This window comes from Cervus canadensis, chromosome 1 (genome assembly GCF_019320065.1).
Source record: "Cervus canadensis isolate Bull #8, Minnesota chromosome 1, ASM1932006v1, whole genome shotgun sequence".
Lineage (NCBI taxonomy): Eukaryota > Metazoa > Chordata > Mammalia > Artiodactyla > Cervidae > Cervus > Cervus canadensis.
This window is the reverse complement of record NC_057386.1, coordinates 12,049,644-12,077,604: the sequence shown is the minus strand read 5'-3', so window position 1 is coordinate 12,077,604 and position 27,961 is coordinate 12,049,644. Positions and strand designations below refer to the sequence as shown.

The 27,961-nt window shown below is 59.6% G+C and overlaps 1 protein-coding gene across 4 annotated transcripts; it reads right to left on the bottom strand.

Annotated features, from left to right (window-relative positions):
• Positions 1 to 164: 164 nt before the first annotated feature.
• Positions 165 to 27,961, bottom strand: ASPSCR1 (ASPSCR1 tether for SLC2A4, UBX domain containing). 4 transcript variants are annotated; one of them, XM_043463736.1, is made up of 16 exons: positions 27,781 to 27,957; positions 26,839 to 26,894; positions 23,765 to 23,879; positions 22,364 to 22,464; positions 16,808 to 16,865; positions 15,739 to 15,812; positions 14,957 to 15,392; positions 6,094 to 6,233; positions 5,800 to 5,881; positions 5,369 to 5,435; positions 4,888 to 4,950; positions 4,313 to 4,365; positions 904 to 955; positions 604 to 673; positions 346 to 521; positions 165 to 261 (listed from the first exon to the last, which is right to left on the bottom strand). In XM_043463736.1, the coding sequence occupies exons 1-16, from the start codon at positions 27,880 to 27,882 to the stop codon at positions 248 to 250; spliced, it is 1,659 nt and encodes a 552-aa protein (XP_043319671.1). In that variant the 5' UTR covers positions 27,883 to 27,957; the 3' UTR covers positions 165 to 247. The 4 variants fall into 4 exon arrangements, with proteins under 4 accessions (XP_043319671.1, XP_043319682.1, XP_043319673.1 ...); XM_043463747.1 differs by lacking the exon at positions 27,781 to 27,957 and adding an exon at positions 27,484 to 27,604; XM_043463738.1 differs by lacking the exon at positions 346 to 521 and having other exon boundaries at positions 27,781 to 27,961.

Sequence of the window (27,961 nt, the reverse complement as noted above, 5' to 3'; positions counted from 1 at the left end):
CAGGCAGTTCAAGGAAGACACCTGTGTCCTTAACAAGAACAAGCCCCAGCAAGCAGCCTCTGGGCTCACGTGTCACCATCCAGCTAGGCTGGGGGCCTCTGGCTGGGAGCTTGGCACAGAGCGGAGGACAGAGGGACCCTCCCCTGGAAAAGATGACAGGAGGGTCTCAGGAGAGGCTCGCGTCTTTATTTCCGCTCAAGGTGGGCAGGGGTCCTGTGGCTGGCAGAGTGGGCACCTCTGGCAGCTCTCACCTCTTCCCGGCTGCAAGGCAAACACACGGGGTGACCTCGAGGCCCTGGGCTCCTGCCCACAGCCCCTCCCCGCCCAGCCACACCCCCAGGGTACCTGGCAGCTTCAACCACTTGGGCACTTTGCCCAGATCCCTCCTCACAGGCTGGGCTGTCCCCCGGCTGAGCTCAGGGGGCCCCACTGCCCCTTCCTCAGCAGCTGGCTCCAACTCAAGGGGTGCAGGGTCAGGGGCTGGCGGTGGGGGTGGGGTTCCTGCAGCCCTGGACATGCACCTGGAAACAAAGGCACAAAGGCCGAGGTGCTGGGTGGCGGGCGCTGTGCCATTGCGCTCCGCCAACCTCTGCGAACACTCACCTGGCTGCAAGCACGTCAGCTGCAGATGGGGAGACGGTGTGTTCCAGCAGCCTGGGCTCCAGGTAGATGCCTGCAGGAGGCCCAGTGTACCCTCAGGCCACAGACAAGGGGACCCCACCCGCCTACTGCTGCTTTGCTCTGGGAGGGAGAGTGGCCCAGCTCTGGGGAGTAGTAGGGTAAGGGGGTATCCCACAGGTCTCCCTCCCAGACCTGAAGTCCTCTGCTCTGGGGCATCTCAGGAGCTGGAATGTGGGGCCCAGGGCTGGCCAGAGCTGGTGGGCAGAGGGGGACGCTACCCACCTGTCGGCTCCTCAGGTCCAAAGTGCACAAGGGCGGCAGGGAAGAGGTTCGCCTGCAGGGAGGGCAGAGGGGAGCTCAGGGAACAAGTGGGCCCCGTGGGGCACAGGACGGCAGGGAGGAGCAGGGAGGGCTGCAGCCCGCTTCTGTGCTGGCCTCACGGGCACATCTGTTAGGCCCAGGGCTCCACTGAGGAGGCTACAGCCCCACCAGGCCCCTCCCATCAAGCCGCCCACTGCCCAGCTTCACCTGTTCCTCCTCTGGCACCAACCCCAGTGCGAGCCAGGCCAGGGCATCAAACAACAGGGTCCTTCCAGGGCCCAGCCTCAAGCACCAGCTGAACAGGAAGCTCTTGTGGTGCGCGTGCTCTGGCATTTTTAACTATCTCCCCTTCCTGCCCAGGTCCCAGGGTCAATGCTTAATATTCTGAAGGTTGTGGCCGCCCCACCCTCAGCAGAGACTACAGGACATCAAGGGGTCAGAGATGCAGATGAACACAGAAGTGCATGGATGGGGATGGGGGCATGGGGTGTGAGGTGGCCGCCAACAGAGGCCACAACCCGCTATGCCCCAGGCTCCCCCGACCTCTGCTGCCCAAGAATGGAGGGGGGACTCTGCAAGGGCTGACAGGTGAGCCCAGTTCCCCTGGGAGCAGCTGGATGGGCGATGGGAGTGCCATGTGCAGGGCTCGCCAGTGGTACCCAGACATAGGAAAGTGAGCGGGGGGCCTCTTGGAGCCAAGTTGCTTTGGGAGCCTGGGTTCAGAGGTGCCCCCAGGCCTACTGCCTTGACCTGAAAGCCCACATAAGGGTTCCCTGACTCAGCACTGGGTCACCTTATGAGGAAGAGCCAGTGCTAGCCAGCGTGAAGCCCCTCCTGCAGGGTAGGGGGGGTCCCCACATTCTTCCTGGCGTCCTGTCCGTGGGGGTGGTGGCACAAGATTTCTGCTCAAGGACTGGCCCCACCTGCATAAGACGCATCACATGGCCCCTGAAACATTCCTGGAGGCCTCCCAGGCAGGAGGGCAGACTATGGTGCAGAAATCAGGGTTGTAGGATAGGATCCCAGAGCCCCCCAGCATCATCACCTGCCTCCAGTCCCGCCTGTGCATCCAAGGGTGACCGTGGCTGCAACCCCCGGAGCTGGCCTGAGGAGCAGCGAGGCCACCACCCACAGCCCTGTGTCCTCAGCCCTCGGCAGAAGGGCCGCAGCTGCCAGCTGAGTGTGTCCTCTCAGCTCTGAGCTCTTGGAATTGGGTGGGGAGTATTAACAGAAAGAAGCTTCAAAGACCAGGAACGCTGGGATTGCAGGCAAAGCAGAGGGACAGAGAAGGGCCATGAACGCTCTGAAACCCCACTCTGAGGCCTGGGATCACAGCCTGCTGCAGGGGAATGGCCTGGAGGGTGTTCGGGGGCTGCCCCCTGGCCCGGGAGGCACCTGAATCTGGAGGGGCTGGAAACAGGTAGGAGAGTGCCTTAACCTTTCTCAGGTGGCCCAGTGAGGCCAGACCCTGAGCTGGCCAACCCCCTAGGCACTGGTAGGATTATCCCAGTGGGGCCACCTAGGGGCTGCAGAGCTTAAGGCCTTGAAGGACCCCTCTGGGCCCCTCAAGGCAGCTCTTCTGGAACCTGGCCTCCCTGCCTCCCCTCTGCACCTGCTGGAAGTCCTCTACCTGCCAGCTTGTGTCCCAGGGGACAACCCCACTGGAAAAAGGGGTGAGTAGAAAGCACAGAAGGCCACTATGACTCCAGGAGGGAGGTGCACCCCTCTGCTCAGGCTGACAAAGTTCACAGATCGTGGTGGTCTTCGGGGCCCTCTAAGGGCATCACCAAGGGGTGGGGCTTGATGTTGGGGCTCTGGGTAAGGCAGTGCAGGGGGGCTGAGACAGGAGCAAAGGGAGGTCCCTGAGGCTCGGGGCTGCACCAGCATGAAGGGGCTTGGGCCCAGGAAGTAGGTATGACGTGGGCTGTTGGGGACCTCTGTGTTCAAGGATGGCATCCTTGGCAACCACCAATCCTCAACCTCACCCATCTCGCCCAACAGTCATTCTCCTGGCCCCGTGGCCAAAACAGGCAGCTAGGCTTCCAGCCCCCACACCCACCCTGAGCTGTCACTTCCTGGGGTGCAGGACTGGCCCCCGGGCAGCCGGCAGCCAGCAGCCAGCATGCGGCCCTGCCAGGGACATGAAAGCCGGCAGCTTCCGCGCCCGCTCACCCGCGGGAGGGAGGAAGGCTTCCTTCCCCAAGCCCTGCCAGCTCTCTGATCGCAGGCGGGCAGGGACGCCACCCCGAGCGGAGGCCCCACGGCTCCAGGGCGAGCTGACGGATGAAAGGAGACGGCTGCTAGTAGCAGGGGGCAGAGTGTCACCAGGAATCAGGCTGCGTGGGCGGGACAGGCAGCACCCCAGGGTTCCTAATTGGAGGGGGGTGCCTGGACACTGGCCTCTCTCCATCCCAAAGCATCTTCCAAATTCAATGTTTATCAACAGGCTGGCCAAAGATGGAGAGTGGGGAGGGAGGGAGGCAGGGCGGGTAGGGATAAAGGCAGGCCCGGTGCCTCTGGGGCTCCCAGGGGGCTGCATAAGGGGGCTGAGAAGGGGGAGTGGGAATGCGGGGAAGCACCCTGCTCCCACCAACCTCGACTCCTTTCCTTGGTGGGCTTCTAGCCTCTCTGCTGGTCTGGCCCCATCCCCCCATGATGGTGGCAGCCCCAGGCAGCAAGCAGATCCCCTTGCCCCAACTCAGACCTCTGCAGGGCCTGCTGGCCATTTAACAAAGGCCAGCCTCTGTTACTAATTAAAATATCTGAAGAGACTTTAAGAGGAAACCATTAGGCCAGAGGGCTGGGGAGGCCCCGGGCTGCTCTCCTGGGGTGAAGGGACAGGACATTCCTTCTGGCTCTGGACTGCAGCCCAGCAGGGCACCGGATCAACACTCCTCACCCTGGGAGCTCTCGGGGCCCCCAGTGCCCAGGGAGGGCCCGCCGTGGCATTCCCAGCGGAGGCCATGGGATCCAGGGGACAGGCAGGGGCAGGGCAGCAGGCCTGGCAGCAGCCCCTCCAGTCTGCAGCCAAACTTGCCCAGCAGCTGGCACCCCAGGGGCCTCCTGGGCGGCTGGCCACCTGAACTGAGGCCTCTGACCCTTGGTCCTTCGGGGGCTCCCCGAGCAGCCCCACGTGCCAGCCCCTTCTCACCCAGATCCAGGGGCAGTCCTGGCTCAAGCCAGCATCAGCCAGCTGGACAGGCCCATCCCCACTGAAGCAGGAGGCACGAGAGACTGAAAAGCCCCAAAACTGCCTTCAGAGGCGCTCTGATACAAGCTCACCCCTCTACAAGGCCTTATCGTACTTCTGACTGTGGCCTCACCCGCCCTCCCTGGCAACTGTCCCTCCCAGGCCAGCCCCAGACAGTACCTGAAAGAGGGTCAGCGTGTTGTCGTCCAGGATGGTTTTTGGAGGAGCGATGACTGTGGAGAAGTAGTTGTCTGCACCAGGAAGTGCCCTGCCCCTCCCCCCATCACCGCCCCCACCTTTGGCCCATGCTTGCCCCTACACCCCCAGAGGCCCTGCTCCCAGAACAGCTTGAGAGTGAGCCGGAGGATTTCTGAAGCAGCCCCCTCAGCTCACATCTCCCTATCTATCTCTCTGCTGTTGCAAAAACCCAGCCAGAAGCTGGGGAGAGGGCCAGGGGCAGACTCACCCACAGGGGAACACCTGACCCCTCAACCCCCAGATGTTCTCCAAAGGCGGCCAGCAGCTCTTCCTGACACCCCCTCCCCCAGCCCCTACATCCCCCAGGGCAGGCGGGCAGCAGAGGGCACAGGGGTACTGAGCAGGGTCACCCTCCCTCCCCAACTCCCCCACCTCATGCTCAGACCCCAGCGCAAGACCCGCCAACCCGGTGCTGCTGCTTCTGTGGCAAGAGCTGCTTCAAGCCCCAACTGGGAGGGGCCGGGGCGGCTAACGGGATGTCCTGAGGAAGCACTCACACAGGTAGAACGGCAGCTCGGGGTTGCCCAGGTGGCGCCTCACGAAGTCCCGCAAATCCCCCACTGCAGGAGAAAGGTGGGTAAGCAGGCACCCCACTCCAGGGCCACGCCCCCTCCGCAGTGGGATGAGCCCAGTCCAACCTCTGTGCAGACCACCCCCCAGGTCACCGAGGACCCTCCTCAGAACTGGTGCATGGCTGGCTTTCTTCAGGTGAGCTGCAGTCCCAGGCCAGAGGCCCCAGTACTGGGTATAGGGGAGCCCACCCTCTCTGGGTGCCCCTCTGTCCCAGCAGAGCCCAGAACAGTGGGTGCATGGAGGGCACCCTGCCCCAGAGGCACTGCCCAGCTGCTCTGCCAGGCCTCTGACGAGAGCCGGTCCCCAGCCCTGTGCCCACTGCCTGCCCCAGAGCCCAGACGGAAGGAGCCTGGAGGGGTTCGTGGGTCCTCCCGCCCTCCTGGCCTCCCAGACGGGGCTGCTCACCGGTCTCGCTGGGGCGGAAGAAGCCCTGCAGGATGTAGCGGTCAGGAAACAGGACCCTCAAGACCACCTAGGCCAGGACAAGCCGGTTTGTCAGCAGGACAGCTGGAGCCCAACCCAGGCAGCTGTACCCCTGGGCCCACAATGGCCAGGCCTCCCCTACACTGGGCCAGCACCCCCTCACCTTGGCTGCCCCCTGAAACTCCTGGCCATGGGCTGGAAGCAAGGACCAGACAAGTACCCACATGCACTTGTGAAAACACAGTGACATTCTTCATCTTAAAACGGGGCTGACTGGTTCATTAACAAACCGCAGCCCTGCAGGCCTGTGCTGAACTACAGGAGACCATGGCCAGTTGACCTGTGGGCTGCGGGAAACGCAGGAGGCCCCAGCACAGAGCCGTGTGGAGATGGCACCCCCCCATCCTGGGTACCTTAGGGTAGCGCTGCAGCTTCTCCTTCATCTGAGCCTCCCTGAAGGCTTTGGTCACCAAGGGCGCTTCTTCTAGGCGCTTCCTGGGGAGGGGGTGGGCAGTGGTGAAGGTCCCAGGTCTCCCTAGCCAGAGCAGAGACCCACACTGGCTGGACTCTGGGCTTCTCCCTCAGGCTCCGTGAGATGCCCCCCACACAGGGCCAGACAGGACTAAGCGCCCCCTGCCTGGGCCCCCGCACCCTCTGAGGTGCTGCTGAGCGCATGGATGTCTCAGAAGGGGCCAGGGCACACCCACCGCTCACTCTTGAGTTGGGCCAAGCGTCTTCTGACATCGTCCACCGTCACCTCGAAGAACTCGTCAGGCAGCTCCGCAGGCCAGGCCTGGAGCAGCACCTCCAGGTCAGGGTGGCACACCACAGGGTCTCGGTCCACCGGCTGGGCAGGTAGAGAGCTCAGCTGACGCAGGTCCCAGGAGAGGCCCAGGCTCCCCACCCTGAGGGGCTGGGGTAGCCACACAGACCCCAGCTGAGCCATGTGCTGCCGGCCCCACCTGTCAGCCCGTGGCCAGGACTCCAGGGTGGGGCATGGGGCACCCAAGCCTGTCCAGGACCAGGGACCCTCCCCCGAGGCTCGCCCACTCAGCAATACGGATGCTGAGACCCTCACCAACAGGGCCCCAGGGTCTCAGCGCAGCCAGGCCAGAGGGCACCCTGACTACTGGGGGGACCTGGACAGTGAATGAACGGCAGCATCTCTGTTCGCGTCCTGTCTTTATGGGGGCTCCCCATGAGCTCCAGGAAGCCACCTGCTATCACGGTCTCCCGAAGTGGGGAACAAAACTGGGGAGCAGTACGCTGGTCAGGGCCACGTCAGAGATTCCACAGGAGGGGCAGGACAAGCAACAACCCCTAAATCAGAGGCTTGGCAAAAACCTGCCAGCGGCTGGCCCGTGGCTACACAGACCCCACCTCCCTCCCTGGGGGAGCAGTCAGCCCCGCCCTCTGCCCACCGTGGGGACACAGGAAGGGACAGCCTCTTTCCTAATTGGCAGCCAACAGCGACGGAAATTACAAGGCAGGGCTCGCTGTTTGCAGTGCCTCCGGGTGGGTAATTGCAGCGAGTGTAGCCCAGCTGACAACGGGGGAAGACACCTTCGTGGTGCTGAGGCTGCCTACGGAGCCCAGCCTGGCGGAGGTGTCCCGCGGGGCCCACACCAGGTCCTGCCCTCCCTTGCACGGACTGTCCACAAACGCCTGGGGTGAGGCCTCTCTCGCCTCCTGCTCCTGCCTGCCCTCTCCTCCATGCCCCAGCCTTGCACAGGAACCCACACTCTGCCTCCAACACCCAGCGCCGGGCTCGGCAGGCTTCTCTCAGTGTCCCTTCCTGCACCCTGGCTTGACCCCAGCCCCGCCGGCTCTAAAGGTCAGACTCACCGTCCTGGGGCTGGCCAGTGCACCTGCCAGGTGGCCCACGGCTGCTCCCCCAGCCACCCCCGAGGCCCTGACTGCCCAGGCTGGCAGGTCTCTCCCACTCCTGAGCACACAGCTGCGTCACGCCTTGTAACAAAGGGCAGTGGGCTCTCGCCAGGAAGCCCCTCTGATCTCAGGGCACTGGTGGCAGGGGAGCTAGGGAAGACTGGCTGAGGCCCGGGCAGTAGGGTCGGTAGGTGGCTGACCGAGGCCCCTGGGGGTTGCCCCCTCAAAGCCACAACCCTCCTGCAGCCCACAGGCAGTCCACGCCAAGCTTTTTATAACAAGATGCCAGGCGCCAGGCTGCCCCCCACAGCCACGGCGCCTGCATTCCAAAAGGGCCGAGCACTCGCCTGGGCTCCTGGGGGAGGGTGAGGGCAAACATGGATGTGCCTGAGCAGGGCACCACAGTTTCCACGAGTGCCAGGCCCCTGGGGACTCGAGCACAGAGCCCACGTGCCAACGAGCAGGCTCTGGGGCCACGCTGCCCCAGTCCCACCCTCAGAGGGCCCCGTGTGGGCACACGAGTGAGTCGCCCTGAGAATCCAGCCATCGGGTGACTTGTGGTCTGTGGCCTGGAGCTGAGCCTGACCATTCAGAAGTGCCCCTCTTCTCCGGGGGACATGTTGGTGAAGCCCGACCCTGAAAGCGTGGGGCCATTCTGGCCTCCTTGTCCTGGGTACTTCCAGTGCATAGCCCAGGGATGACCTGGAGGACCGCAGGCCACTAGCACTTTCCACAGCCCTCCCACAACTTCCAGAACAAGGACGCAGGCGACATCAGCCTTTAGCTTCATGCTGCTCAGGGGCCACTGACCTTTAGTCAGACAATAAACTGACAAAAATCTCTCTCAGTGTTGCATCTACCCTCAGTTCATGCCCCTCCTCCCACGCAAGCCTCAGCTTTGCTCCAGAAGCCCGTCTGTCTGTCCAACAGCAGCCTGGAGCCAGGGTCCCACATGCGAGCCAGAGGGCCGGGAGAGAGCCACCTCGAGATGACTCTCTCTGACTCGCCTGCATCATCTGCACCTTGGGGAAATTCCCTGCTCCTGGGCAGAGGAGCCAGGGGTCTGATGCCACCCATCAGAGCCCAGACCACCCAAGTCCCAGAGCGGCTGCCCTGACCTGGCCCCAGGAGGGCCCTGTCCCACGAGAAGAGTGGATTTCCATGGCTGGTTGGTAGGACACATCACCCTGTCCTACCAAATGACCAAGGGAGAAGCCAGGAGGCCTCAAACACCTCCACACAGTCTGCCCAGTGGAGCTATTTCCACTGCAAAGAGGAGAGAGACCAGGAAACGAGAAGAGGGCCTGACAGCTCCACGTGGGAGGAAGTGCGGTAGACACGGCACCGGGGGGAGGTCAAGCCTTGGCCCCACTCACTTCAGATGCTCTGCTGGCAATCTGGCCCTCATTTGCTGTTCCTTCACCCACCATTCCTTGGTCATGCGCAGTTGTTATGCACACAGCTCCCATCCTAGATGGATTTATGGAGATGTTTTTGGATAGAGACTAGAGATCTAGAATGAGACACCATTGGGTAAGGAAATAGAAAGGCACCCAACAGCCGCTGTCAGAGGGCTTGGTACCCTTACCATGGAGACTGGGTTCCCGTGCGCTGGTCGAGGGCCAGAGCTCCCAGTTCTGGGATGGGGCTCCAAAATTAAACACCCCCTGTGGAGAGGCAGGCCTGGAACCTTCTCAGCACACCTGGCAACTTGTCTTCACAGCCCAGAACTCCAGGTCAACTTTTCAAGAGCCTGCGGGAGCCGCTCGGAGGATGCGCCTCCGCTAAGAACCCAATGTCACCAGGCCTGGGTCATCCTGGCAGAACTGCAAGTTTTCCATCATTGGCTCAGAGTCCAGCTCCTGAAGGCTGTCAGTATTCAGGGCACAGACTGGCTCTGACTCCCCCACCCCCTTAAACCCCCGGAATGCCAGAGGAGCTGGTCTCTCCCCTGATGGCCTCAACGCTGTGGGCATCTGTCAGCGAGAAGATGAGTAGAATGATGAGGTGGCAGCCAGGGCCGGGGGCCTGAGTCCAAGGAGTTGCGAGGTGGGGGGTCTATACGACTGCCCATGACAGATGAGCAAACAGGCACCATCCTGAGGCGAGGCACAGCGGGTGTCTACAGGCTCCGAGGGTAGGGCCTTAAGGGACCCAACCCTGCTGGTGAAACACTCCATGGGGGTCCCTCATTTCCTGCAAACACATGACCCTGGCAAAGATTCCCTTGTCCCAGCTTCCAACCAAGTTATTACAGACAACACCCAGAAAACCTGAGAGGAGGAAGGTGGATGGAAAGCGTGGATGAGTCAGGGGGTCTGCAAACTGGATGAAACTAGCAAGGGGAACAGACGGCACCAGGGGAGGGACGAGACCCTCTGGAGGTGGGGAGACAGGAACACCCTCTGTGGGTGACGTTCAGAGGAGGCCCGGAGCGATGGCCTGAGGTTGGAGAGATGTTGGACTGACATCTGGGCCACTCAGTCATGGGGACTTGGGAACCAGCCACCAGCACCTTTAGAAAGAGCCGCTGCCACAGTGGGACAGACCCTTCGAGGGAGACCCGAGGGGAGGAAGGTGAGGGCACTGCCCACCGTCAGCACCACTCCAGATCAGCAAGGTCACAGGCACAGCCAGGGGCTGGACGTGGAGGGGACAGGGCACCGGGCCAAGATCTGGGCCCACGGCATCCCCCAACAGCTGGTGGACACGCTCCAGTGGCTGCCACATGAATGGCTGAGGACCCACTTGGGCACACTAGGGTCCCTTCGTGTCAGAAGCAGCCTCACTGCCCGCTGAGGTTTCATTTTCTTGACGGTAATTTTCCAGGACATGATGACACAGGGAGAAAAAATGCAAAAACTATTTGGAGGTGACCTCAACCCCAGATTTTCCAGCTTCCCTGTGAGGGCTCTTGTGTCCCTCCCGCCCTCCCGCCTCCCTCTTGCCCAGACTGTCCTCTGACAATGGTTTTTGGTAACAGGGAATGTGAAGCGTTTCCCCTTGAGGCTTGGAGCTGAAATGAATCACTACGCAGGAGGGACGTGGGCCAAGCCTCCGTCACTCTCAGAGCCGGCCGCCCTCCGGAGCGTGCGCCGTGCCAAAGTGAGGCCAGGCCTGACCAGCGAGGCCACACTGAACCTGAGCCCCTCACCCGCTGGGCCCGTCATGACACAGGCAGAAGCCAGGCCTGCCCCAGCCTGGGGCTGAGGTCCACACCTGACTCTGCCCATCTTCCGAGCAGGAAAAACCAGAGCAGATCTTTAAAAGAGAAATGCTGGGCTGCAACAGCGACACGGGCAGTTTGAAGCTGGCATCTCTCCGTGCACACAGTGCACAGACCCCCAAAGGACTGAAATAAGCAGACGCAGGGCGTGGGGTGGCTCTCCTCATCCGCAGGGGAAGATGTGTGTTCCAGACCAGCAAGCCCGGGGGTGGATGCACACAGCGGATCTGGGCCAGGACCAATCCCACACAGGGAGCCCCCGGGGCCCAATCAGGACGGGGGCCCGCCAACCAGGCCTCCTGGCCCTGTGGGCAGCTCTGGGTACCAAAAGATGCTCAGGTGGCCGGGGTGCCCTGCCCGCCTGTTCATCATGGCTCTGCAAGCTGGGCGTCTGCCTCTCCCCTGAGGCCAGTCATGGCTGACACAGCACAGAGACAGCTGCAGGGCACCCGCCGGTCACCAGGCTTCAGAAACCGCCTCGAGACTCAGCTGGGGCCTTCAAAGCGGCTGACCCATCTGCCGAAAACCCTCAGAGGACATCCCAATTAAGGCCAAGGCTGGCGCCCGCGGGTATCCACAGTCACCAGCAGGTCAGGGACAGCTCATACCCCACCCTGGGTTCACACACAGGGGAGAGTGAGCTGTGCTCTTGGGGGGCTGTCATGGACAGACACCCCAGACCAAGAGAAGGAGGGCAGCAGGGCAGCAAGGGGCACTGCTCCCGGTCTACCCCAGCCCCCAGGTCCTGGCCAGGGTCCCCCCAGTCCTGTGTGTTCTAAGCTTCCCAGTAACCGGGGACAGCCGGAGGTGAAGCTGATGCCTGCCCCAAGGTGTGGGTGCAAGGTGCGGAGCAAGTCATCGGGGCCACATCTCCAGGGGAAAAAAACCACCCCCCGGGCTGGAGGGCAGGCAGGGGAGACCACGGTCAGCCAGCCCTGCTAGGGGGTTGGGGCTTTTGATCACGAACCCCTGTACAGCTGCGTGGGGGGATGCCTGCTGGGAGCACGGCCCAGCAGCACAAAGAGCTGCGGGGCAGCCTCCAGGGCCAGCGGAAGGACTTCAAAGGACAGGCCAGGGGCCGCCGGGCAGCCCCAACCTCTCCCCGCACCCGGTTCTGACGGCCAGTAAAACTACCTTCTAATAATTAATGTTCTGACATCAAAGGCAGGAGCCGCCCGGGTCTGTAAACCATCCTGGGCCTCAGCCGAGGACCTGCCTGTATTTCATCCTGTCTCTTCTGACTCTTCATTCAAATCCAAAACCACACACAGGCAAAACATTAATGGGAAACTTGGAAACTCTTCTTGATTACTAAAATGTACCTTTGAAGTTCCCCCAAAAGTTCTGTTTTGTTCCCTCCTCCCCTCCCCCAGGACTCGAGGGGACACAAAGCAGACACCATGTGGCCAGCCGGGCCTCCGGGTGCGCGGCTGTCAGTGACAGGAGGCGCGAGGCGGGCGGGCGGGCGGGGGACACGCCACAATCAACCAGCTGCTGGGGCTCCCAGATCAAAGACACACACTGCTGGCGGCCAGGCGGACCCTCCCCGGGACCCCTCCTTCCTGGGGCCCCTGGGGTCAGCACTGGGGGATGCACTGGGAACCTGCGCCTGACAGCAACCACTACCAGGCCAGCACCAGCCCCGGCCACTCCCCACACAGCCATGGGTGTCAGCGGGTTCCCAAGAGATGCAGAGAGCCACAGGCTTTAGGTTGGGAGGAGGAGACAGCCAGCCCCAGTTCTAGCTTTCTGGCCCCCAAACTCAGGGACCCCTCCCCCAAAGGGCAGGCCTGAAGGGAGTCAGGCCTGGGCCCTGGTTCACCCCAACCACGAGGCTCTGCGTTCAACCACTGATTCTGGGCCCAGGTGATGAGACTGGGGGCTTCATACTACTATCTAATGCAGCCCAAACATCAGTGTAGAAGCCAGTGGGGTCTCCAAAAGGCCAGGGTGCCACCACTAACTCCCTAGGATGGACATTCATGGGGCTTGGGACTGGCTCAGTCCCCACCCCACCCCAACACCTCCCTCCCCACCGTCCATTTCAGCAAGAACACACCAAGGGTGATCTGGGGAGCAGGAGGAGGTCTCTGATGCCTGTTCCTCTGCAGGGACTCAGGCTCTGTTTCATGGCTGAGCTGCCCCACCTCCCCCCAACACACAGGCACAGGTGCCCCTACTTTTCCACCATACTCCAGTGTGTGACCTGGAGCAAGAGTGAGGAGGGGGCTCTAGAAGAGACAGGGTGCAGGCAGGCTCCAGCAACTACAACTAACAGAGTAGCTAAACACATCACTGAAACTGGACTGACCCCTGGAATGCAAGGATAGCTTGATGGGAGAACTCTACCCAAAACCACATCATGCGAATGAACTGAAGGAGACAATAAGGCGTGGAGTTACCTCAATGTGGGAAAAGCAGTTCATAAAACAACCACACTTACAATAAAGAAAAATTCTCAGAGAATTAGAACCGCTTGATTTGATGGACTTTTCACAGCTCTCAGCATCCTTCCCAGATAAACTAAGATCACTCCCTGTAAGATCAAGGTCAAGACAAGGATGCTCACTAAATTTGCTATTCAACAGACACCAGAAACCCAGTCACTGATATACAACGAGCAAAAAAATGAGAGAAGGACATCAAGGAAAAAGATAAAACTGATGTTATTTGCAGATTCCAACTGACGCTGAGAAACTGCTGGAACCAGTAAAGCAGGTGAGCATCCCACTGCCCAGGTGGAGCCTCACCACCCTCACTCCAGAAGCTCCCAGTCCACGCAGGGAATCCTGCAGTGGCTCTCCATCACCTGGAAAGGTGATTTGTAAAGAGCAGTTTCTTTTGGCAGCGGCATCTTTCTCATCACATAAAACCTCAAGTGGACCCTGAGTGTGGATACATGGAGTCATTCTGGCTGGAAGGAAGGGGAGAGGAAGGTGGAGAACCTGGGGGCCCCACTCCAAAGGTGCAGCAGTGTCTCAGACAATGCCCACGTGCACCTGTGCAGCCTCAAGGGCATCAGAGGTGAGAACCTGCCACCCAGGCTGCCAACCCAGGCTGGCGCCACCGTAAGGTCTCCATTAGGAAAGACTCTCTCCAGCCACAAGCCAGAGGCCTAAGCTGGACTCTGGATGACTGATCGCACAGAGCCTCCTTAGGGGCCAAGCCCAGGAGGCAGGGTGTCCAGGACAGTCCCAGGGCAAGACATTCTTTGGTGCCCAGGAACCCAAGACACTGAGAAATCTACAACATGCCACTCCTGAAAACAGGGTCTGTGAGCACTGCCGAGGGAACAGTCACACAGAGGGACACAAGCCCATGGGAGCTTTGCCCTACGACTCATGAAAGCCCTACTGGACAAAGTCCCAGAGGCTTTCCTGAGGGGAAAGTCCTGCATCGGCACCCAGCTCAAGCACCTGACCCAACAGAAATCATGCCTGTCCTCCCTCTTAGGAGCTCCGCTAAGGCTGCAACTGACCAGGGCAGGGCTGGCCTGACCTACAGAAGACCAGAGATGGCCTTGGGAGCTGGCACCATCAGACGGCGGGGAGGCAGACGCTGGCCACATGCCTGTCTTCTGCAGAGGTGTTGGCCACCTGGGGGTCCCCTTGCTTAGCATGATCCAAGATGCAGGGTCCCGGCCACTGTGCATGTCTGTGTGTGGTCAGAGCAAGAGATGGGAGCGGGCCTCACTGCAGAGGAGGGTGTGAGACTCAGGACAGCTCAAAGATGCCCACAGACAGACTCAACATCTACAAAAGCCCCACACTGCCCTGATGGCAGGTGTCTATGCAGGAAGCTATACTGGGTTGGCCAAAAAGTTTGTTCTGGTTTTTCCATAATATCTTAACAGAAAAACCTGAATGCGCTTTTGGGCCAACCCAATATCTCAACAGAGTTGATCAGAGCCTGGGCTCTTCCATCCGAGCTCAGAGAAGGCCGTGCACCCTCCTCCCAGCCACGGCTCAGGCGGCCACCAGGAACTTCCCAGAAGTGTCCAGCAGAGATGTCCAGGGCCCAACCACAAGGCCACAATGTTTGTGAAGAGTGAGCAAACTCACCCTCTTCTGGCCAGCGATCGGACACAATGGGTGAGCTGGGGAACGCCTGGCTCAGGAGTAAAGGTGGCATGGCACAATCAAGGCCAAACCACCTTCACACCAACGCCGGTCAAACCCACCAGCCCAGCAGAAGGCGAGGTACCAGCTCTAGGAAGGATGGCTCTGTCGACTGTGACGTGGCCACAGGGACACACAGGGTTGTCAAAACCCATCAACAGTACATCTAAAATGGTGCCTCAAGAAAGTTAATTTCAAGCAAAACAATGCCAAAACATCACTTCCCTGAGAAGATGAAAACACACGCAAGTGACCCTGCTGTACCCTAGGCTGACCAGCCACGAGGTCAGGTGCTGTCAGAAAAAATGACCCCAGTGTCCAGCCCAGCTCACCCCTTACCGGCTCCGGCTCTGGCTGAGGCTCTTGGCCAGGCCTCGACTTCTTCGGCTTGGAGGGGCCTGCAGGGCTGGAGAAGGACTTTGGCAGTTTGGCTGAAGATGACATCAGAGGCCTCGCAGACCCGGAGGGGCCCCCCAGTCGCTGTCCCCCACCAGAGAAAGGAACAAAAGGGGCAGGTGGGGGCTCCTTCGAGATCTGCTTCGCCTGAGCATCCGCTGGTTTCGGGCCTAGGCCATCCACGCAGCTGGCACCCGGGCTTACTGCCTCATCCTGACGGCTCACATCGCCCTGGCTGAGCCCTGGCGAATTCAGCGGGAGCAGAGGGCTGCTGGCTGCCTGGTCAGCTGACATGGAGGGGGTCGGGCTTCCTGGGCTTTTGCTCCAGGAGGCCCCAGGCTCCTGCTTGCTGGCAGAGTCACATCGCTTCATGGAAAACCTGAGTGGAGAGGCCCAGAAAGCAAGTGAAACTCCACACGTGGAGCCCCGGGTCTCACGGTGCCGCCCCTTGGCCCTGATGACTACCAAACTGAACCCAGTGAACCGAAAGCACCCCACAGCCCTTCCCGACCCACCTCACCTCCCAGGGGAAGGAATGTGCACGGGATCACCATGCCAACCCTGCCAAGGGCAGATCCCCCACCTGACACTGCACCCTAGGGTGCCCAGCCCCCCAGGCTGAGGGCGGGCGAAGCCACCGGCGAGGGTCTGGGCTTCCCCATGTTTCCTGTTGCCTTTCCTGTGAGACCCCCGTTTTCTAAACCAGACTCGAAGACATGCCCCACCTGATGATCGCACTGCCCCCAGTAAGGCCCAGCGACTGCAGCGTTGTGCTCTGCAAGGCGGCTCTGCCGGTCACCTGTGAGGGGGTACAGGACATCCTGCTGACCCCGTGCTGATGAAGCTCCCCACCCACTGAGCCCGCCGCATGCTGCCTCCCCCAGCCTGGGCACTATGTCACCAGCACTGTGGGATCGCCCTGCCGACCCCAGCACCCAAAAGGCCTGGGTCCAGCCCCTGCACCCCTATCTACACCTGAGCATTTGTCTGCTCATTCATGTCTGTCTCCCCAATCCCACCCCATCCGAGGTCTGGGTGGGCAGGGCTCGGGCCTGGGTTAGCCACATCTGGCCAGCTGATGAGCCCCCTGAGGGCCGGGACTGACCATCATGGCCTCAATCCAGGCCCAGGTACCCAAGGCCCAGCGGTCTCTCTCCTTCCGGGGAAGATGTCTCCCTCAGGCCCCTCCCACTCACGGCCCGGAACCCTCACCCAGCTGAGCCCTGGGTCCGGAACCTCAAGCTGGGATAAACAGGTGGGTGTGGCCCATCCCTACCAGGGGCCCCTTGGGGACAGTGGCCACCCCAGGCCAGGAAGGGCACTTGGCCAGGCTTGAAACAAAAGCCCCTGTGAGCCAGGGCGCCGAGCGCCAGGAGGGTCCCCCGTCACGGGCGGGCGGGCGGGGACAGGCAGGGCCTCGGTGCCAGGCCAAGCCCGCACCACGCCACACTCGGTTTTGAAAAAGATCAAAACATGGAGCAAAGCAAATATTTATTAAAATGAAACCACTTTTGTGACTCTTGGGCTTTGAGAGAAGCTGAGAAAACAAACAGGGCTCTGAGGGAGGTTTGGGAGCAGCCCGGGCGGCCCGCGGTCGGTTCCAGCGGAGCCGGCGTCCTGCCTTTTTTCCATGAAACACATCATGCTTTCAGGGCCCAAGTCTGCCCGTCGCTGCTTTGAAAGCAGGTCTGAGGGAGTGAATTTTCCAGATTGGAAAGTGGGGCTGGGCCTGTGTGGCAGCTAGGAGTGGGCGGCGGGGTGCGGGCCAGGGGGGCGGGTCCGCAGCTCACCTACCTCATCCCTCATGTACACGCAGACCGGGCTGGCCTCACACGGCCGCTCCAGACACTCCCTGTGAGGAGAGTGAAGAAAGCATCAAAGGCGGCCACTGCCCGGGGACACTGCTGCCCTCAGGACGGCACCCTGGCCAGGTGCTGGCCAGGACGGCACCCACCCTGGCCGCCCCACGGCTGGCCATCAGCCTGGCAGAGTCTCCCACCTGCCCCTGGCCTCTGGGCTCAGAGCAGAGAGGACACGGAACGGGGGGCGGGCAGCACCTCCCAGATGTGCCTCACAGCTCTGGCAACTGTCCCTGCGGTCGGTGATGACAAGTCCTGGGGGACCGTGATCGAACTTTTATCTGAACCTGTCCCCTGAGTGGGTTGCTGCCAGGATCACTTGGCAAGGATCACACGGACTCCAAGGAGAGAGTGGGGCAACCCTGGGACTAACAGGGAGGTGGGCAACAGGCCCGGCCACCTGTGCCCCTCCCCTGTAAAGCAGACCCCAAGATGGAAGGGAAGGGCCCTAGGGAAGCGTAGCTGGGCACGCTGGAGGGTGGAGGGCATGTAGGTGCACAACGGGGCACATGCTCAGGACAGTCCACACCACTTGCACCAGCCTGTACCGCGACGGCCAGCGAGGTTACAAGCACACGGGGGCCACGTCCTGGCTTCGGATGGCTAAATTGCTGGTGGCAGGCCTGTGACAACCAACTCAAGTTCATTTCTTCATCTCTGCATCTCCTGACACATAACCGTAGAACCAGCCCCAAATAAAGGCCCATCCCAGACCCACCAGCAGTGCCCCAGGCCTGTCCCTCTCCTCCAGGAAGGGTGATATTCAGGAAAGGCAGGAGAGCTGAAGCCCCCTTAGGCCATGCAGCTCAGCCCAGCCGGGCCCCAGGGCTCAAACACAGAAGTGGCTGGGATGGGGTTACATAGGTGCTGAGCTGGTAAATGTATGGACACTGGAACACTGCCTGGGCCCACCCCAGACCCGTGACAGAGGACCCATGTCCTCTGGGTGGGTTCAGCATGTTTTCTCCCATCTCTCGTTTGCTTTCACATTTTACGGGGCCAGGCCTCAGGAAAACACAAGACCCCAAAGTGCCAGAGAGTCAGCCCTTGCCAGGCCCACACGTTCTTCATCCTGACGCCAAAACAGAGGAGGAGCGAAGGAAGCTACTCCAGCAAACAAGATCCCAGGCCCAGAGAGGAAGAAGGAGGGGGAGACACGGGGGTCCTGCTCCTTTCAATGGCAACAGAGACGGCAGCTGCCTGGGCTCAGAAAGCTGGCTGACTGCCCATCACAAGACCAGCAGAGCCCTCTCTGCTCCTAGAGGCTCTGGTCACGCATCCTCCCTCCAAAATCCTCGCCCACGGCACCTGAGGGCAGCCCGGGAACCACAAATTACAAACAGGGACGAGAGTATGGCAGCACCTGGGAAGGTCTGCCTGCCTGCCTGCTGTCCTCAGAGGCCTCTGGACATCAAACAGCAGCCCGACTTTGATGTCGGCTCCTCCAGAGGGATCGGGTTCTCGCGTGTGGGATCTGAGAGGAGGCCCATAAACACGCTGAGGGGAGTGGCAGCCGCGATCGCTTCCAGACTTTCCTGGCCAATTAGCAGCGTTCTTGTGTCCAGCTGAGGACAGCAGACCAGGAGGTTCCAGTTCATTGGTGAGTTGAAGCCGCCATTCCCTGCCACAGGCCTCGCTGAAGATCCTCATTCTCAGAAGGAACTTTAGCAGGGCCCTCCCGGGGACCCCTGTGCCCCTGGAACTGCCCTCAGCTCCCCCAGCCCAGGAAGGGCCACTGGCCCAATGGGGTGGTGCTGGGGAGGATCTTGCTTCATCTGAGGCCAGCACACCTGCTCCTGGGGCTGAGCCAAGGGCCAGGGGGTCGGCCAGGCAAGGCCAAGGCCCTGCTGTCCTTCACCCACCACAGAGAGTGCTACTCTACAGATGTGGGCTCCCGGCAGAGCTCCCAGGGAAGTGATGCTGTGAACGGGGGGGCAAGGCAGTTTATCTGGAGCCCCTTATGTTTCTGTCACCTGTTTGGGCCTGACCAAGTGGGGCTGGTACAAACTCAGCTGCCTCTGACACAAGGCTGGCACCACAACACTCCCATGCAAGAATAACCAAAACTGACAGAAACCAACCCAAACTAACAGAGCCGTGCCAACAGGCTCAGAGGGGCCCCTGAGGCCACTAGAAGGCCCAAGGGTGGGCGAGGCTACGTCCTGAGGGGCCAGGTGACTCACACCCACCACACTCAGCAACCCAGCCCACAAAGAGATGAGGTTAGCGCCAGATGGACCAAGAAGGATGAGGACTGGCCAAATCACAGGGATTCCTTCCCCTGAGCAGACAGAACGGGAAGTTTCGAGAGCAAAGCGGCCTCTGGCCTTTCCAAACAAGGCTGGGGGTGGGGAGGGAGGCCTGCCTGAGACCACTGAATGAATAGCCTAGCATCTATGCCTCGTGCTAACCGCCCACAAGGCCCTGGGTCTGGGCTCTGCGTGACCATGGCTGGTCCCTAACCTCACAGGCATCCCTTCCCTGCAGCCCACAGTGCCGTGGGGGCAGCACAACCCCAAGAGAACAGGCAGATGGCCTGTCTTTCCCAAGGACCCCTGAGTCCCTGCTCTTACTATCCACAGGGTGAACATGGCTGAGATGGACCAGCAGGCTCAGCCATGAAATCAGGCCCAGTGCCAAGGGGCACTGGGCTTCAGGGGAGAATTGAGCCTGCACGGCACGCCTGGAGCCTCCCTGCAGCAGACGCCTGGGAAGCAGAGAGGCGGACGGGCCAGCCCACATGGAGCCAGTACTGTCCTCGTGGCTCCAAGTCCACACGGGTGCTAGCACTCACAGGGCAGCCGGCCCAGAGGGAGGCCAGCTCCAAGTGTGAGACACGCCGAATTTCAAAGACCTCCTACCAACGAAGAATGTAAAATATCTCCTTTTTCCTGTTGATTACATGTTCAGAGGATAATATTTTGGATATACTGAGTCAAGTTAATTATATTCCTAAAATTAATTGCCCCTGTTTTTACTTTTCTTTGATGTGGCTACCAGAAAATTCTGAATTACCTCCTTGTCCCGCACGTGTGGCCCACATGGCACATCCAGTGGACAGTCTGTGGCTCCAGATGCTGGTGCCAGGGCCGGGCCACTGTCCACCGTGATCCCCAAGCAGAGGACCCACCGCCCGACCAAAAGTGGACCCGGGATGCCAAGTTCACACCCGCACAGCGCCAGTTGCTCAGGGACGCTTACCACTTCGCGAAAGCGTCAAGTGAGAAAAACCAACTTCCTGCTTGTCCCACTCTTGGGCACACGGAGACTCAGAATTCCCAGAGCCGCCCACCCCCCAGCCAGTGAGGGAGCTGCTATGAGCCAGCTGGAGCTCCCTCACCACATTGGACCTGTCAGGCGGCCGCCCCCCACTCCGTCAGCAGGGCACTCTTGTGGCTCCAGCGTGACCTCACCAGTTCACTGGGCATTTGGCCATGGCTTTGGGGCCGAAGCCGCCACCCACCCTCCCACATCTGAACCCTGCTTCAGTTAGTGAATGCCAGCTTCCAAGCAAAGGCCCAGATCTGCACTTTTGGAGACGAAGCCTTGGCAAGTCCCACGTACAGGTCCAGCAATTCTGCCTCCAGAGTAGATCCTCAGGGCAGAGCAGTCAGCAGTTTGCTCAGAGAGGGCACGTGGTACATGGGTGACCCCGTGTGTCTAAAAATGGCTCTGTTTCACCCTCATCCCCTGAACCATCTAGCAAAACAGAGAATTCTAGAACAAATCCATTTCCTACAGTGTTCTGAAGGCACTGTGCGGCCACCATCCTGGTGCTACCAAGAGGAGCCCGAGCCCGCCAGCCCCCTGAGGGTGCGGAACCATCCCCGCATCCCCAGCTCCTGACGAGTCACAGTGATGCCACCAGATGGGGGCCCACTGGCCCAAGCACAGCCAGCCTGTCACTCGGAAACGCACGCCCTTTGGTTCCAGGACTGCTTCCCACCAGCTTCCTCCTGGGCTTCTGTTTTCTTTCTAGAGTTGAGGCAGCAGGAGCTGGCAGGCTGGCCTGTCCGGACTCCCCATCCTCTGGCCTCTGCGCTCGTGCCTGGCGGCTTGGCTCTGTGGCTCCTCCCAGGTGGAGGCAGGGCAGGGATTCTGCACCCCAGGTCCAAGGTCTGCTCCCATGCCTCCATGGCCCCATGTGCCCTCAGGCGTCTGCTACCAAGAGAAGAATGTGCTCCAGCAGGCCACAGATCAGCCAGACCAGCTAACCCTCAGGTGCCTCAGCAGAACGGCAGGCCCCCAGTCCGCCAGCGCTCCCAGACACGCAGCACACTGGCATGTGTGTCTGGGATCTTGCCATCTGATCCACAGCTGTGGCTGACCCCAGCACCTTCTACTGCGGCTTGCTGATCTGCTTCTGAGAGTTCTTGTTTCTGAACCCTCCTTTTTAATGGCATCCAGCGACCCAGTTCCAACAGCCTCTCCATCCTCCGAGAAAAGGAACAAATGCTCTTGCCTGTCCTGACAGCTGCTGTCCCTTCCTGTTTGCACTGGACTCTCATGTCAAGCTCGCTCAAATGTCTGGGCACCTTGGCTGTGAGCTCCCAATTACACTGGGGCTCTGGCCACAGTGCGACTGGCTATCAGTAACCAGGTGGTGATCTGAGGAGCCACCCATGCCCCCAACACTAGGAGCCTCCAGAATTCTCACGCTCACCTATCCCCATTCTCGGGACAGTGTGGGCAGAGCCCCACCCTACCCAGGGAACCACCTCCGGCATCAGCAGTGTGGAGTCTGCGGGGATCTAGGACCTCACCTCCTCCTCCAGTGCCTGCCATGGCCCCCCCACGTCCCCTTGTCACCCTCCCCACCCTGTCACCGTGAGGACCCCATCCAGAGTCCCCTCTTCCACAGAGACAAACCTAGTTCTTGGCACTTTGAGAAACATCAACTCATCTCATCATCATATCACCCTTGGGAGGTCCCGAGAGGGCAAACAACTTGCCCAAGGCCACACAACAACCACTGTATCCTTCCACGGTCCCTTCCATTCTGTGGCTGGAGACCTTTAAAAGTGGACAAAGACTTCCACCCCACAAAGAAAAATCAGAACTTAAAAGACTACCATTTTGACACTTTCAGAAACAAAGTTTAAACAAAGTCAGATAGAAACTGACCCATGGCAACTGTCATTATAGTGTTTTCTCTAAACAGAGCCCATTCTCACCACAAGGGAGTTTTATAGCTGCAGCATTTGTCATCTGAGAAGCCCAGCACCCTACTTCCCTATTCAATGCTCACCACATCGGAGGGGGTCTCTTGGGTCCCCCACAAGCTCTTCCAGGAGGGCGAGGCCTGGCCATCACACCACAACACCCAGTAAAGACAGATGAGCTACTGGCATAGACCGAAGGCGGTACCAGCAGCGGCTGGTGGAGGCCGAAGCACAGCTCATGCTTGCGGCTCTGGATCAACCCCAGTGACCACGGCAACATCCCCACGGCAGAGGAAGGCACAGCCCAGAACCTGCTCATCAGCACTTACCTGATCTGGGCAAAGTGGCAGAGAAGCTCCCAGAGCGACTGGCCTGAGCAGAAAGTGTCTTGCAACCTAGAGCCATCGTCTAACTGCAGAGCGATGCGCACCTAAGGGGTGAGACGTCGGAGCCAGGTCAGGAAGAGGAGCACTGCCCTGGCTGGACCCCGCCCAGGTCTGGTCCTCAGGGCACAGGTGGAGGGCACTGTGTTTGCTGAATTTTTTTTAAATAAGTAAGCACACCGTTTTATGAGATGCTTTTAACAATTATCTCCCAAAATAGGGACACAAGTCTATAACCCACAAGGGGGATAAATTCTCTGGTCCCTCTATCAAGTGACAGACACACTAAAGCACAAAGTCCCCAGGTGAGGACCTTGCTCAGCCCATTGCCACAGTACAGTGACTCTCTAGGTCACTGCTACTGTTGCCCTTCTGGCCAAGGGGCTCCTCCAGGGCACGTTTATCTACACTGTATGTGTCAGTCGCTCAGTTGGGTCCGATCTGTGACCCCATGGACTGTACCCCACCAGGCTCCTCTGTCCAAGGGATTCTCCAGGCAAGAGTACTGGAGTGGGTTGCCATTGTTTACATTAAATCCCAGTAAAAGACAAAGGAGAAACCACTCTGCGGGAAAGCGTGAGGGGGTCTCCAGCCACGCCCAAGGAACCCCCTGGGGAAGTCAGGGTTCCGTCCACATCAAAGGCTGAGAACCACAACTGTAATGGAAAAAGAGGTCTATCAGGCTCAGTGGGCTCTAGACAGAGAACTAACACCCCTGAGGCTAGGCCTAGCCTCATCTCTCAAGCAGGATGAAAACTGCTTCCCTGCAGTGTTGGGAGTATTTGCACTTTCGTTCGTAAAGGACCTGCCTGGGCACAAGAGGGCAGCTATCACCATGATTCTTGTCTCTCTCTGTAGTAATCCTACTACCATCTGCTAAATCCCTAGGAAGCAAAAGTTGCAGATTTGGTAGAAAGCAGGGAGCTGCGGTCGGAAGACTCAGGCTGTGCTCTGGCTGCGCCCGGTCAGAGGAAGCCTGCGGCTCACCCTGTGTGTCCTCATCCCAGAACTGAGGCTGCACTGGATGCCGCACAGAGAGTCCTGCCGACTCTAAGATTCTTGGCGATATTCTATGGTGAATGCTGCCAGCATGCCGACATGGACACAGCACAATTAACCGCCCCCACCCCAAAACACATTCAGCACAAAGAATGAAAAGTCTCATTTCCAATCATCAGTTTTTGGAATAGAAAAGTGGCTGTCGCCTGACTGAGAGAAGCCAGTATCACCCGAGGATGGGGACGAGTGCCTCGTGTGCACAGCCCACGCTCCCCACCCCATCTGCTCGGCCCAAGTGGTCTGAACAGAAGAGCTGGGAGGCGCACTGCCGCCCCGAGAGCCACCTACCATGTTCTCAGGCCCCTCGCGGCTCCGGGAGATGGGCACCATCTCCAGCTTGGCATTGTTGGGCAGGTTGGCGAATCGCCACTGGAGAGAGAGGTCAAGCACATTCCTCTGAAACCTGCAAAACAGATCAAAGCCTCAAGCTGCCCCCTGACCCGAACACAGCCCAGCACTGCCAGGAGCAGGGTACGAGCAGACGCCCATGTCTGGCCAGCACTTCCACAATCCCTGGCGGCAAAGCTGCAAGAACTGAGGGATGGCCTGAGAGCCTGCAAAGACAGGGTGGGTCCCTGACTCCAGTAGTGGGTCTTCTGAAGGAAAGAGAGTGAGCTCTGCAGGTCTTCTGAAGGAAAGAGAGTGAGCACTGAAACAATTAGAGCAAGAACAGTGAGAACACAGACAGGTCACCCCTGGGGCAAAGCAAGCGCCTGCTCCCTCAGACCATGAAGCAGTGATCAGTCCAACTACAAACTCAGAAGAAGAAAGCACACATGGGCACAACTGAAGGGCATGCACCTTGCTCTGCACAGAAAAGTTCCTACGGAACAAAGCCCTGTTGCCACTGCCCGGAGCTGCAGCACTCCAGCCACTGCAGCCACTGCCCTGTACTGCAGGCCACCGGCCAAAATGACCTGCTCCCGTCCCCCCTGCTTCCTGCCATCCTTGGAAGCAGGACCACAACCCCAAAGACCAGTGACAGAGGCAAAGGTTTTAGAGAATCACAAATGGAATGACCTGACCTAAAGTCCCCATGGAGAGCCAGGCCCTCACCGTAGCTGGAATATGGGGATAAAGGGCTGAGACCACCATCCCTGGCTCACAAAGCCAGGTCCTCCAACCCTGGAGCAGCCCATCGTCTCTCTGTCCATGTCCTGCAGGTTTTAGAGCTGGGGACCTGGCAACTTAGAGCCTCCAACAGATGAGGAAGAGGCCTGCGTGGGCCCACAGCCTCCTCTGACCCTCATGCACAGAGCTCCTGGATGTAAGGAAGGATGGTTCCTAGAAGGAACTAGTGGGAGCAAAGTGAACTGGTGAGTCAGGAGGGAAATACCCACGGCCAAGAGGACAGGTAGAGAATCCAGCGACCTCCGAGACACCTGCTGGTCTCCACTGGCAGCCAGCCCTCCCGGGAAGCATGGCCAGGGTTGTGATCAGCCTGCTTCACAAACAGGAAACCCAGATGTGAAGTACCTACAGGTAGCCCAGGCCACCCAAAGACAGTGCTAGGACCACACTGCACAGCTCCTGATATCCAGCTCAGATCTCATCTCGTCTGGGGACTGAAAGAGAGTCAGATACCCACACCTGACAAGAGGAGGGATAGAAAGGGGCTTGGGACTTGGAGGCCTAGACACTGTCTCACCTGGGTGAGGGCAGGAGTGTGGCAGCCAGGTGGCCCTGGAGCCTGCATGACCTTGGGCCCTCTCATCCTGACCCTCTCTGCTCCCACAAATGCTATGGAAAGGAGAACCACCACTGTTAACTCTACAGATCACTTGGGAGTGAGGAAAGCTCTTGCCCATAACAGAAAACAGTACTGCCATGTCGCCGTGATTTTATAAGACACAGACAGCAGCCAGAATGAATCACCAGAAGAATGAATAAGAGAACTTATTTATGCCTCTCAAAAGTCAAACCATGAGCTCCATTTTTAATGAAAGTTTAGGGGGATAGGGGGAACTACAGCACTGGCAAGAGAATATGAGATTTGAACACACAAGAAAGTGGTCACCCGGCAGCATGAAAATCAAGACGCCTTTGGAAACAATGGTTTTCTGAACATGCAAAGGGCGTCTGGAAGACCTAGGAAAGAAAAAACTTTGATACCCATCTTCATCACTTTAGAAATTGCCACACAACAACTTCAACGTTAAGTGCGAGACAGGACAGCAGAGCTAAGGAAAACTCGACTGAAGGGAGGCATTCGGAGCCCTGGAGATGAGGGGAAGGGGCCTCATGAAGTACACACATGCACGTGGGCAAGAGGCTGCCTTCCTTGGCAGGAGCAGCAGTTTTTAAACAAATTACACAGCCAGTAGATACAAAGAAAACAAGAGAAAAATCAATACATGTTGTAAGAGTCCAACCAGGCACCACATGGAAATCGCAGGCAGGTTCAGGGAGAGCAAAGAAAGAGTGCATAGCTCTGTGACAGGATGCCAGGGGAAGGCCCAGTACAGGCCCTGGGATTCTCCGTGGCTGGGTAGGAGGCAGGGATCTGGGATGACACGAAAGCATGCGTGCTCAGACCTTCTCTATAGAGCCCCATGTGAGAGGCAGCGCAAGCCAGGTCTAGCAGAGCAGTCTCCCACACCTCGGGCTCCTGTCTACCCCTGATGGGAGGACAGCCATACTGTGAAGGATATGCTGCTAAGGTAGAAAGCTCCCATATGCGACAGAAATCCACACCCACTCGTGTGGGGTTTTGACTCTTTCACTGCCCTAGATCCCAGAATCTGGTGAAAGCCCTCTCTTTGGAAAAATGCCTGCACACGAAGACTGGTGCACAGCTCCAGGGCCTGAAGCCACCAGAAGCCACCTGCACTTTGCAGGTTTCTTCCCATTTCTCCATGATCACCTCTTCTTGCCCTCAGAGCCCCACCAGGAACTTACACAACCTAAGGCCCAAAGCCCTCTGCCATGGTTGGAATGATGGCCCCTAAAAAGATATATCCATAGCCAAACCCCCAGAACTCACGAATGTAACCTCATTTGGAGACAGGACCTTTGCAGATGTAATTAAAATCTCAAGATGAGGTCATCCTGGGTTATCTGCTAGGCCCTAAATTCAGAGACAAGTGCCCTGATAAGAGACACACACAAGGATCAGGGAGGCAGAGGCGAGAGGGAGGCAACCACAAGCCCAGGACACCTGGAGTCCCCCAAAGCTGAAAGAGGTAAGACAGCGGACTCGCCCAGATCTCTGGAGGGGACGCAGCCCCACCAACCCCGTCATCAGGGGCTTCTGGCTTCCAGGGGATGAGCGAATAAACCCATGTGGGCTGAAGCCCCAGCAGGGCCCTGGGTGAAGGGTGATTATGGATTTGGAGCCCGTGGCCTGGCCAGGGCAAACTCACTTCAGGTCGTACTCGTTGGGGTTGAAGTCCTGCCGACGGCACGTGTCCTCCAGGACCTAAGGGTGAGATGAGGGTGTGAGCCAATGTGTCAGGCCTGGTCGCCCCAGGCGGGGGCAGGCAAGTGCCACTTGAGGCAGCTGAGGGCACAGAGTCCACCTCTAGCAGAGCCTATAATACAAGTGTTGGACCATCCACTCAGCAGCTCCACACACCTCACCTGCAAATCCTGCTTACTCTCTCCTCACTGGGCCTGCTGTGTCAACTCAGCCCTGCTGGACCCGGCCCTCAACAACTGGCCACCACAGGTATCTTCCTACACACTCAGGGACGCCCCTCCACCCCCAGAGAATAATGTTCAGACTCCAAAAAGAGCCAGCTCAAGGAGGTCCTGGGTTCCCCACTCGACGGAAGCCCGTCTTTCATCATGCTCTGCACACACTGAGTTGCCATTCATCGGCTCAACCCCCTTCCCCACCGTGTCTTCGCGCCGGCTCCTACATAACAGAGCCCAACAAGCATTTCCAACATAACGGGTTCGACATGGGCCAGCTGCCAGGTTAAGGGCAGCAAGTGACTCAGCAAGTGACGCCGCCACAGCGCACCGAGCCGGAGGGTGACCCCAGAGTGGAGACATGGGGCCGGGACCTTCGGAGTTGGGCTCGGAGCGCCGCGTGCTCAGATGTGGGTAGTGGGGGCCGCGACCCCAGGCATCCCCTCAAGGAGGCTAGCCAGCCCCCATCCCCGTGCGCCCGGAGCCCGACGCGGAAGAAGGCGGGCCCGCCGCGCCTTGAGGCCGTTCATTGGCCGCAACAGGCCCCGCCCCAAGGTTCCCTCCCGGTCCCGCCCCCGCGGCCCTCGCAGCAACCGCAGGGGCGGCCGGCGCCACGTCCCCGCCGCCGCGTCTCCGCCTTCCTCTCGCCCGCCGCCCGCCCGCGGCCGCACCTGCAGCAGCACGGTGCTCGGCGTCACCTTCACCGTGTGGCGCCGCCCGTTCGGGGCCAGCACCGACACCGCGGAGCCCCCGCCGCCTGCCGGGGCCGCCATCTTCCGCTCACGTGACCCGCCGCCCGCCTGCCCGGCGTCAAACAACTTTATCCGCAACAGCCGGACGCACAGCCTCGCG